General features: G+C 42.6%; 1 protein-coding gene across 1 annotated transcript in view; it reads right to left on the reverse strand.

The window, feature by feature from the left end:
• Positions 1–820: 820 nt before the first annotated feature.
• LOC144605290 (innate immunity activator protein-like) overlaps positions 821–12,059 on the reverse strand; it is a 48,848-nt gene continuing 37,609 nt past the window's right edge. Inside the window, 3 exon segments of the mRNA XM_078420396.1 lie at positions 821–1,026; positions 8,002–8,722; positions 11,901–12,053. Coding sequence (XP_078276522.1) covers positions 943–1,026; positions 8,002–8,722; positions 11,901–12,053 — 958 coding nt within the window. The 3' untranslated portion in view covers positions 821–942.

Consider the following 12,059-nt stretch of genomic DNA (forward strand, 5'->3'; position numbering starts at 1 on the left):
ATCTCTTCTATCCATAATATCCTTATCTCACACAATTTGTCTTTCCATCTCTAGCCTTTGTCCCACCATTTGCCAATGAAAACCCTCCCTTCACCTCTATCCACCTATCACTTGCCAGAATTTGTCCCATCCTCCCATGTCACTTCAGTTTTTTCAGTCTGAGGAAAGGGTCCCGACCCGAAACATCACCAATCCTCGTTCTCCAGGGATGCTGCCTGACCCGCTGAGTTACCCCAGCATTTATGTAAACCAGCACCTGCTGTTGCTTACACCTCTTCAACATTGTTGTCAGGATATTTTCTTCCGTGGCAAATTTGTCTAATTTTTAGCAATTCTGACATAATATAAGTAAAGCAGTAATATTATATGGCTCAATTTTACTTTGTTAAACTTCTTTGAATCAATGTCTAGAAAACACATCATTATTATTTTCATATATTTTGCTCTCTAAAATGAATAACTTTTCAAAAGAACTGTGTCACTCAATAGTTGTAAATCATATAGCAAAAGGAAAACATAAATAAGAATTTCAATAAAGAAGCTTTGATAGACATATAATGCAAGTGAATTACAAACTATGAACCAATGGACAATATTTACCACCTTTGATCAATAAACAAAAACCCTAATCAGTTAGCACCAGAAACGCAAAACCGCAATAAAGAATTAACAGGAACACCATTCCAGGGCAGGAAGAGAAAATATTCTATTCAAATACTTGTGAACATTAACATTTAGATTAAGGTCCAGTTGCGATCTTCAGTTTTTGGTCCAGAAAACAGAAATAAAAGTTTTTATCATTGAAATTGTAACGTGGAAAACAAAATGGAGGTTTTGGACGAATGTGGATACATGCTGTTTCTTCACGAAGAAGGACGTTATTGTCACGGACAACCTACTTCATTACAATGATCAGGAATTTCAACCCGCAAAATTCCGGCTTTAGAATTGGCTTGCCATCTCTGACTCCTCTGTCATGTAGTACTGATTTTGTGCACAATCTCTGCCCCAGTACTGCACGTGTCTCTGTGAAAAACAAGAACAAAACGATAAATAAGTTCATGTTCATAAGTCAGAGGAGCAAAATCAGGCCATTCGGCACGTCAAGTCATTCAATCATGGCTGATTTATCTTTTCCTCTCAAACCCATTCTCCTGCCTTCTCCGCGTAAGCCTTGACACCCTTACTCATCAAGAATCTGTCAATCTCTGCCTTAAAAATACTGAAATGACTTGGCCTCCACGGCTGTCTGAAATGCATGAAATCTGCTTTTATTGTAACAAAAAGACACAAAGTGCTGTAGTAACTGGGTGGGTCAGGCAGCATCTCTGGAGAACATGGATGTGATATTTCGGGTTGGAACCTTTCTTTAGAAACGTCATCTATCCATGATCTCCAGGGATGCTGCCTGACCATCTGCAGTTCCTTGTTTCTACTTATTGTAAAGAAGTTTCAGTAAATCCTACTGCATAGTTTCAGTTCATTTTGTGCCTTATACATTGTAAAGGCAACTGAGATTTAGTGGTGTCAGAAGGGTGCAGTGTGAGAATGCGCTGTCAAAGTGAAGCTTATTCCTTTTGCGATCACCAATTGTAAACTATATAGTTCTTTAAAAAAATCACAAGTGCTAGAGTGACTCGGTGGGTCGGGCAGCATCTCTGGAGAACATGGTAGGTGACATTTCAGGTCAGTCTAACATCTTCTTGTTCCTGCTCTCCCCACCCAAAATGACCAGGGGTGCTGTCTGTACGGGGTTTGTATGTTCTCCCTGTGACTGTGTGGGTTTTCTCTGGGTGCTCCAGTTTCCTTCCACATTCCAAAGATGTACAGGTTTGTAGGCTAATTGGCTTTGGTAAAAACTGTAAATTGTCTTTGTGTGTTGGCACAGACTCGACGGGCCGAAGGGGCTGTTTCCTGCTGTATCTCTAAACTCTAAATTCTAAACTAAACTGTAACTTGAAGAGTTTTAATTATGAGATCTCTGGTGCAAAAGGATAATGTTACATATCCATGTTTGTTATTATTGCATAATTACAATTCAGCCAAACCTGACTCAAATGTACTTATCTGATGTTACAGATCATTTTCTTGATTGATTGAAAGAAAGATGCATCATGGAAATTGGTTCTACAGCTCCCAGAGTCCATGCCAACCATCCATCACACGTTCAGACTAGCTCTGTTATCCTGCCTTCACATCTGCTCCCTAGTTTAGTTTAGTTTAGTTTATTATTTTCACATGTACAAAGATACAGTGAAAAGCTTGTTACACACACTCGGGGCAATTTATAGAGGGCCAATTACAAACCCGTAAGTTTTTGGGATGCGTGCGGAAACCGGAGCGTCCGGTAGAAACCCACACAGTCATAGGGAGAACGTGCAAACTCCACGCAGAGAGCATCCGAGGTCAGGATCGAACCCGGGTCTCTGGTGCCACTAAGCCGCCTTCCTTTATGTACTGATCCAGATGAGCTTTCCTATCAGAAAACCAGACATGTAAAGTCTTTTTGTTGCATCTAGATTAGGAATATGTTATTTGATTAATTTGCAAATTACTGATTTCACAGGTTAAATCAGCAGTAACCCCAAATCTCTTCACTCTATTTCTAGTTTCTGCTCCTCATTGCATGAAAGAGGTTCTTCTATCTTACACTTTGCAGTGCCCTCTAACCTGGCTCTCAGCATTTCATCTAATGTTATGGGCACAACAACAGGATGTGGTTGAGATGTGGACAGTTATTATGAGTCATTATTTGCAAAAATGCTGATGAGCACACATATAACTGTTTTTTTTTTTTTAAACTTGGATTTTTACCCGCATTAAATTGCTGCAACTACAGATCAATTGTCATCAGTTGGAAAAAGTCCATTCAGAACCGAAACAGTAAAGCAGGAAACATGTTCCCAATGTTGGAGGAGTCCAGAACCAGGGGCCACAGTTTAAGAATAAGGGGTAGGCCTTTTAGAACGGAGATGAGGAAAAACTTTTTCAGTCAGAGAGTTGTAAATCTGTGGAATTCACTGTCTCAGAAGGCAGTGGAGGCCAATTCTCTGAATGCATTCAAGAGAGAGTTAGATAGAGCTCTTAACGATAGCGGAGTCAGGGGGTATGGGGAGAAGGCAGGAATGGGGTACTGATTGAGAATGATCAGCCATGATCACATTGAATGGCGGTGCTGGCTCGAAGGGCCGAATGGCCTACTCCTGCACCTATTGTCTATTGATGTGGGCAGCGGCAGAAATGGCGAAACCAAATTGGTTGACTTGTCCATTAAACATTAAACCTTTTTAGTTTTTAGTTTTAGAGTTACGGCACGGAAACAGGCACTTCGACCCATCTAGTCCACGTCGCACATCGATCTCACATTCACACCAGTTCTATGCTATCCCACTCTTCGACCCATCTAGTCCACGTCGCACATCGATCTCACATTCACACCAGTTCTATGCTATCCCACTCTTCGACCCATCTAGTCCACGTCGAACATCGATCTCACATTCACACCAGTTCTCTACACACCAGGGGCAATTGTCAGAGGCCAATTAACCTACAAACCCGCACGTCTTTGGGAGGTGGGAGGAAACCCACAGGGTCACAGGGGGATCATGAAAACTTCACACGGACAACACCCAAGATCAGGATTGAACCTGGGACTCTGGTGCTGTGGGGCAACAGCTCTACTGGGTTTGAAGAGACCTCTGGTGTTTGGGGAGATAGGATGGTCGAGAGACAGGATGGGTTATAGAGGTTGGTAATGATGGGCTAGCAGCAACATCAAAAGTCGATCTGATGCTTGATTAGTGCAGATGTCAGAGGTTATAGGGAGAAGGCAGGAGAAATGGGGTTAGGAGGGAGAGATCGATCAGCCATGATTGAATAGTGTAGACTTACTTGATGGGCCGGATAGCCAAATTCTACTCCTATCCTTTATGACCTTACGATGCTTGGTTGAGCGTAACGAGTTAAGTGAAGCATTAAATGTACAGGAATCCTAATCTGACATTGCAAATACCCAGTCGGCCTGGGAGCATCCAGTTCCCCAAATCAAAGTGGTCCAAGTTCTCCCAGAGGAATTTTGCACAGAGAAGGGCATAATGCCACACAATTGTGGTGCAAATTGTGGGAGGATGAAAACATGATTTAAGGTAACAAGTGCCATGTTGAATTTCTAACGTGATGTTTACGATCTTGAAATGATCATTATTGTATTGCACTCTGAGAAATCCATTTTTCAATTGCACTTTTGTTGCCAAAACTGCCACGCAATTTAAGTTCTCGCCTATTCATTATGTCTACAAATAGTCAAGAACAATGCAAGAAAATTATCACTGTCAGGATATAGATTTTGTTCTGTGGCGTTAAACAAAATTGAAAACAAAAGGTCCAAAATGATTTATTGCATTATCTTAATGAAAGAAATGTGTCCTCATTTATATCCAAAATGCATGAGTTATCAATATTTAGATCAGAAGGTTTAATAAAATTATGGGCAGCACAGTGGCACAGCTGGTAGCAGCAGAGAGCTGGGTTTGATCCCGATCTCAGGTGCTCTATGTGAGGAGTTTGCACGTTCTCCCGGTGACCGTGTGGGTTTTCTGTGGGTGCTCCGGTTTCCTCAGACATCCCAACGATGTGTGGGTTTACGGGATAATTGGCCCGAGTGTGCAGAGAGTGTATGAGAAAATGGGATAAACAGAACTAGAGTGAATAGATTATCGATGGTCGGCATGGACTTGGCGGGCCGATGGGTCTGTTATTTTAAACTAAACGACATTATCACTGAAAAGGTATAGAGTTTGTTCTACAGCGACAAGCAAGATTGATAAAAATGATGACCTATGATCTTTTCTTGCACTAACTTAAAGAAACACAGGTACTCTGATATAAATCCAAAATTCTCGATCATTAACTCATTGAGTTTTCAGTATTTAGATCAATAATATTTTCAATATTACAGATAAAATTTTGCATTGTAGGACCATTCTTCAATTAGAACATAGAACATAGAAAAATACAGTGTAGGGAGGAACTGCAGATGCTGGTTTAAACCGAAGATTGACACAAAATGCAGGAGTAACTCAGCAGGACCAGCAGCATCTCTGGAGAGAAGGAACGGGTGACGTTTCAGGTCGAGACCCTTCTTCAGACTGAAGGAGTTCTCGACCCAAAACGTCACCGGTTCCTTCTCTCCAGAGATGATGCCTGTCCCGCTGAGTTACTCCAGCATTTTGTGTCTATCTTATAGAAAAGTACAGTACAGGGCAGGCCCTTCGGCCCACAATGTCTGTGCCAAACATGAGGCCAAGACAAACTAATCTCCTCTACCTGCACATGATCCACATCCCTCCTATCCATGTGCCTATCTGAAAGCCTCTTAAACAATATTCTCCTACCTGTTCTCCGGGTGATCCGGTTTCCTCCCACATCCCAAAGACATGCAGGTTTGGAGGTTAATTGGCCTCTGTAAATTGCCCCTAGCATGTAGGGAGTGGATGAGAAAGTGGGATAACATAGAATGAGTGTGAATGGTGATCAATGGAGCTTGTGGGATGAAGGGCCTGTTTCCACGCTGTGTCTTGAAATTAAAAAAACTAAAACACTGATTGGGAACAGAGCAGCCAAGAAGATTAAAAAAGAATAAAAGACCTGGATGGGGAAGAGCACACAGTCAAAGAGAAGGGGTTTCCCCCAGGTTTTTGAAACCAGCTGCAGGGAGTTGGACCAAAGGGGAAGACCACGGTACTGTAAGCAAAACCATCAAAGGTTGCTGATGAACAAGGAGCGACTTGTAGTTTGAGAAACAGTAAATGTTTCCAGGGATATGCACCTGGAGAAGATCACCAGTGCAGGCTGTGGAAAGATTTTATTGTCACAAAAAAGGATTTTGAAATGAAAGAAGGTGAAAAAACATGGTGGTGTTGAATCTTATTCGTTGCATGTCTAAGCAGATGCCACAAAACAAAGATGAACTCAAATGACCCTTGAATTTTAATGCAGGCTTTGGACTTTTAAAATGGTTTGTACTGATATCTCTATTGAACACATTATGTCGACACAGATCTCCTTATCTGGGATAAAGCTATACTTCGTTCTTCGTCTTGTCAATGTGCAAGACGATTAATCTTGAGTCATGATGTTAGTCAAATAATCAAGTACTCGAGATCATTTAAGTCTGAAACTTTTTCTTTGAAGGATATTTCTTCCCGATCAACAATTGAAGTATGAATTAGAGTCAAAAAGTCATACAGCGTGGAAACAGGCCCTTCGTCCCATCGGGTCCGTTGATCACCCGTTCACACTAGTTCTATGATATCCCACTGTCTCATCCACTCTCTGCATTCTAGGGGCAATTTACAGAGGGCAATTAACCTGCACAGACCAATTAACCTGCACAAATGCCCACCCCGACCAACATGCCCATCTTCACTGGTCCCACACTGCCTACATTTGGTCCATATCCCTCTAAACATATCCTATGCATGAACCTGCATAAATGTCTGAATTAATTTTGGTCTGGCTGCTTCACTCCATTATTTTTATTCCAGCAACAAATCCCTCACTGATTCCCCCTCCATTTTTGGTTAGAATTGCAGCTAATTATCACTCCTGAGTAGCTGCCCCGGTAATGTTTATATAATTCCTGCAAAATCTTGTTTGTTTCGGCAATCCTTTGACAACTACACAATCATTTGATATACTGTTTCCTGTCATGCCTTGTAGGCTGCAAAGCGTTGTGCCTTTGCATTCATTCAAGGCTGATCTAGTTACATTTACAACAGTCAATATAATGGGACGTAATATAACTACTGTAGGTAATGTAACACCATTCCTAAAATGGTGAAGACCACATTTGCTTGACTTCTAGTTTCAATGGGATGTTTCTCTGTCCTAACATGTTATGTATTCAACTTCTTTAGGCAGCTGATAACACAGCAATTTCTAAGCATGTAACAAAACCCACATGAATTGAGACGAGATGACAACCTGATCAAATACTAACTTGCCTGAACACAAAATCAACTTTCTACTTGAATTAAATAGGGAATTCCCAGGGGATGTTTCGGATCGAGACCCTTCTTCAATAGTAGTTTATCAAGTCTATCAATACGCACAGTGTCTCTTGCCCAGAGTAGGGGAATCGAGAACCAGAGGACATAGGTTTAAGGTGAAGGCGGAAAGATTTAATAGGAACCTGAGGGGTAACGTTTTCATACAAAGGGTGGTGGGTGTATGGAACGAGCTGCCAGGGGTGGTAGTTCAGACAGGTACTATTGTAACGTTTAAGAAATAATTGAACAGGTACATGGATTGGATAGGTTTTGAGGAATATGGGCCAAACGCAGGCAGGTGGGACTAGTGTAGCTGGGACATGTTGGCAGGTGTGGGCAAATTGGGCTGAAGGGCCTGTTTCCACAATGTACGACTATGACTCTAAATCTGACCATCATGTCCTGACCCGAAACGTCGCCTATCCATGTCCTTCAGAGATGCTGCCTGATCCATTGAGTTACTCCAGCACTTTGTGTTCTGCACAAGATTCCAAAACCTGCAGTTCCTTGTGTCTCCAATGAACTAAAAGAAGCAGGTAAAGCCAAATATAATGTCAGTAAAATTAATCATGAGAATTTTTAGTATACAGTTCGGTGCAGTTTGCATTTCAAAGTGGCTTAAAATTGTGCTCTTTGAGTTTAGTCTAGTTTAGAGATACAGCGCGGAAACAGGCCCTTCGGCCCACCGAGTCCGCTCTGACCATATCCCCTTACACGAGCGCAATCCTACACACTAGGGACCATTTTTACTGAAGCCAATTAACCTACAAACCTGTACGTCTTTGGAGTGTGGGAGGAAACCGGAGCACCCGGAGAAAACCCACGCGGTCACAGGGAGAACGTACAAACTCCGTACAGGCAGCACCCCCATGGTCAGGATCGAACCCCGGGTCTCTGGCGTTCATTTACCAGATTTACTGCGCACTTTGAAAATTCATTCGGATGGTCTCACCTGCAAGGGTAGAGCTGGCCAACGCATGTACTGCTCTCTGCTTCTGCTGTGAGATCTCGGACCCCGGAAAGCCCCCTGTCTGTCCAGCGAGTGGGGATGGCCATTTCTCTGCCTGGCCCTCTCATGCCATGACTGAAGCTCTTCTGACACAACATCCTTGTACAAGGTTCTGTTGGGGTACTCTTTAAGTGACGGAGTTCGCACGATCCTGCAGAGAGATGTGGTAATTCGCTGCAGTGGCAGTGAATTGTTCTCATCGCTGTAGTGGCATTCTCGGTAGAGTGGAGGGTTGAAGTAGTGCACTGCATTATACTGGCGATTTGGGTCACTCTCCCACATATGACTTGGTGCATTCCCCTCTCTGTACTCAATGGCTCTATAATGTGAGAAAGGCTGGCTTGGATTACACTGGTAAAATCCATTACCTGGTAAGACAGATGCTTCCAGGTTTGCAGGCAAGTTGCACACTTGCCAGTGTCTGCGTTCTGCAGGTTTATATTTAAGAGGTGACTGAATATATTGTGAAGTGGAGGTACCAGAGCTACTAAACTCAGAGCCGCCATATCTACTCAGAGAATATGGCCTCGTGTGTAAATTCTCATTGGCCTTATTTCCACGATTATTTGGCACAGTAACAGTATCATTTGTCGTTCTTCTCTGAGGAGTCAAAGGGCGACCTCTTTGATCAGGAGTTGCTGCAAAAGGGCTCACATCCAAATATCTGTTTGGCATCAAACAAGGTAAAATAGGTTAAGTTATTAGCTCTACATTGACCCGTCAAACTCTCCAGCCTTTCAGCTGTCAGCTAATCATGAATACAAAATATTAAAGAATTGATTTCAAGCTTAGAGTTTGTTTAGTTTATAGATACAGCATGGAAATAGGTTCACCCAGTCCACAACACCCAACGATCATCCCGTTCACACTAGTTCTACGTTATCTGACTTTCTCATCCACTCCCAACACACTAGGGGTAGGTTACAGAGGGCGATTAACTTACAAACCCGCATATTAGAGTTTAGAGATACAGCGTGGAAACAGGCCCTTCGGCCCACCGAGTCCGCGCCGACCAGCGATCCCTGAACACTAGCCCTATCCTACACATCAGGGACAATTTATCATTTTTGCCGAAGCCAATTCACCTACAAACCTGGGCGTCTTTGAGATATCAGAGCACCTGGTTAAAAACCACGCAGTCACAGGGAGAACGCATAAACTCCGTACAGACAGCACCCATAGTCAGTATCGAACCCGGGTCTCTGGTGCTGTAAGGCAGCAGCTCTACCCCTGCGCCACCCCTTATGACCCACACCACTCTGGCTACACTCTCATCTCGGTACAGGAGCCTGAAAATCATGACATCCAGGTACAGGATCAGCTTCTTCCCAACAACCATCAGGCTCTTGAACACTGCACAACCCTACCTCAGCAACTATTACTCACTGTGGACTTTGTTTCGGTTACACACTACTTCAGTTTAGCACGACTATGGTCTGGTTACCTAGTATTATCAATTATCATTTATTGCATTACCGATTATTGTACATTTATCTGTGTGTTGTTGTGCTAATGGGCAAGTAAGAATCTCATTGTTCTGCTGCAGGAACATAGGACAATTATAAACACAGTTGACTCTCATCTCTTGTGCCTTGTGTAAGGTCAGGCATCGCTGAGGGTTAAGCCCCATCCACAGTAGGGGTTCCAGCACATCACTGGTTTAATGTGTAGAAGAATTTGCAAACCTTAATCCTGAAACAGGTTATAACCTGCACAAACTAGCAATCCCAATCAGAGAATGTTTTAGAGAGGATGTAACAGGAAACACGAAGAATCCTATTCATGAATTGAGGGGAATTATTTTATTTCTATCAGGGTTATAACATCAAGGAGGAAACATACCCAACTCTGCCAGATCTGACCTGGAAGTACTTGATATTAGACACAAAATGCTGGAGTAACTCAGCAGGACAGGTGATATTGTCATAAATCACTTGCTTACAGTGATAATTCCCCCAGCCCCCTTTAGTTTGATTTACACAAAATGAATTGTAGAGCAAATATGCTAGTAAAAGAACACAATGTACTGGAGTAACTCAGCGGGTCAGATAGCATCCTTGGAGAACATGGATAAGTGACATTTCGGGTTGGGGCCCTTCTTCAGACCCGTTCTCTCCAGAGATGCTGTCTGACTTGCTGAAATACTCCAGAACTTTGTGCCCTTTTTTGTAAAATAGCATCTGCATTTCCCTGTTTCTACATCACAGTATAATAAGTTTGCTTTCCAAAACAAGTGTTAATGTGTGTCAGAAACATGTATTGTTGAAACAATATCAGTTGAAACATAAAATGGAAATAATGTTCCACATTGCTGATCAGGTTTGTTATGGACATTTTGTTGCCCAGATTAAGGAATATGATTGAAGTTTAATTGTTTGATTTGGGGTGTAATATTTTGGATGATTTATTACTGCTTCACTCAAATGTCAGAAAGTCATCCTCTAATTGATGTGTGGTGATGATGATGAATTTATGGTTTGTTTGAAGTCCCTTTGTATTTCCACATTCACTGTCTGCCTAGATTGGTTTTGCATGTCCAAATAATTCTGTAGGCATTAAGAACAGATTCAAATTTCACAAATAGGAAATGATTTACCAGTACATCCTTTCTGTGTATGCATCAGTGAATGCAGAGTCTTTTACCCAGAGTATGGGAATCAAGAACAGAGGTTTAAGGTGAGAAGGGAAAGATTTAATTGAAACCCGAGGAGCATCATTTCACACAGAGAGTGGTGGGTACATGGAACGATCTGCAACATTTGAAAAGACATTTAGCCAGGTACATGGATAGGAAAGGTTCAGAGGGATGGGGGCCAAATGCAGGCAGGTGAGACTATTGTAGATGGGGCCTCTTGGTTGGCATGAATGAGTTGGGACAAAGGGCCCGTTCCTGTGCTGTATGACTCCAGTCTTTTGATGAAGGAAGGATGTTGTTAAGCTGGAAAGAGTACAGAGGAGATTTACCAGGATGTTGACAATTTTTAGGGTCTGAGTTATAAGGAGAGTTTGGTCAGGCTAGGACTATATTCCTTTGGAGTGCAAGAGGCTGATCTTGTAGAGGTGTATAAAATCATGATGGGAATAGATGGGGTGAAAGCACCAAGTCTTTTACCCAGAGTAGGGGTATCAAAAACCAGAGGACATAGGTTTAAAGTGAGGAGGAAAAATAAGAACTTTGGGCAATTTTTTTCACTCTGTGTGTGGAAGATATGTGGAACGAACTGCCAGAGGAGATAGTTGAGGCAGGCACTATGACAGCATTTAAAAGCTACTTGGACAGGTGCATGGATGGGAAAGGTTTAGAGAGATACATGAAGCTAGCTTAGATGGGGCATCTTAGTTGGAATGGATGAGTTAGGTTGAAGGGCCAGTTTTCATGCTGCATGACTCTATGACTTTTGACTCTATTCCATAAATGGGTTGTTTCGCTCTCAAAGAGTTTTAGAATATTTCGTTTTGTTGAGTTTAGAGATACAGCATGGAAACAGGCCCTTTGGCCCACCCAGTCCATGCCGACCAGCAATCACTGTACACTAGTTCCATCCAACATACTGGGGACAATTTACCAAAGCCAATTAATCTACAAACCTGCACGTCTTTGGAGTGTGGGAGGAAACAGGAGCACCTGGAAAAACCCATGAGGTCACAGGGAGAACATATAAACTCTGTACAGACGGCGCCCGTCGTCAGGAGTGAACCCAGGTCTCTGGCGCTGTAAGGCAGCAACTCTTCCACTGCTCCCCTGTGCCTCCCTACACCTTTTGAGTGTAGTTTTTGTTCAGATTAGAAATGATTCTAGTTACCAGAGAAAATACACCATAACATTTTGTCATCCTTCTTACCTGCCTGTTGGATGTTGAACACGTCCTCTCATTTCTGGTGTAGAGGGCGCACTTGCTAAGTTTTGATTCTGGCAGTGACTGCTCCTCATTTCAAAGTGCTGAAAGGGTGGCAGATCATTCAGTACAGACTCCACTGGGGTCACTGCTGGGCTGCTGAAA

This window comes from Rhinoraja longicauda, chromosome 24, assembly GCF_053455715.1.
Source record: "Rhinoraja longicauda isolate Sanriku21f chromosome 24, sRhiLon1.1, whole genome shotgun sequence".
Classification (NCBI taxonomy): Eukaryota; Metazoa; Chordata; class Chondrichthyes; order Rajiformes; family Arhynchobatidae; genus Rhinoraja; species Rhinoraja longicauda.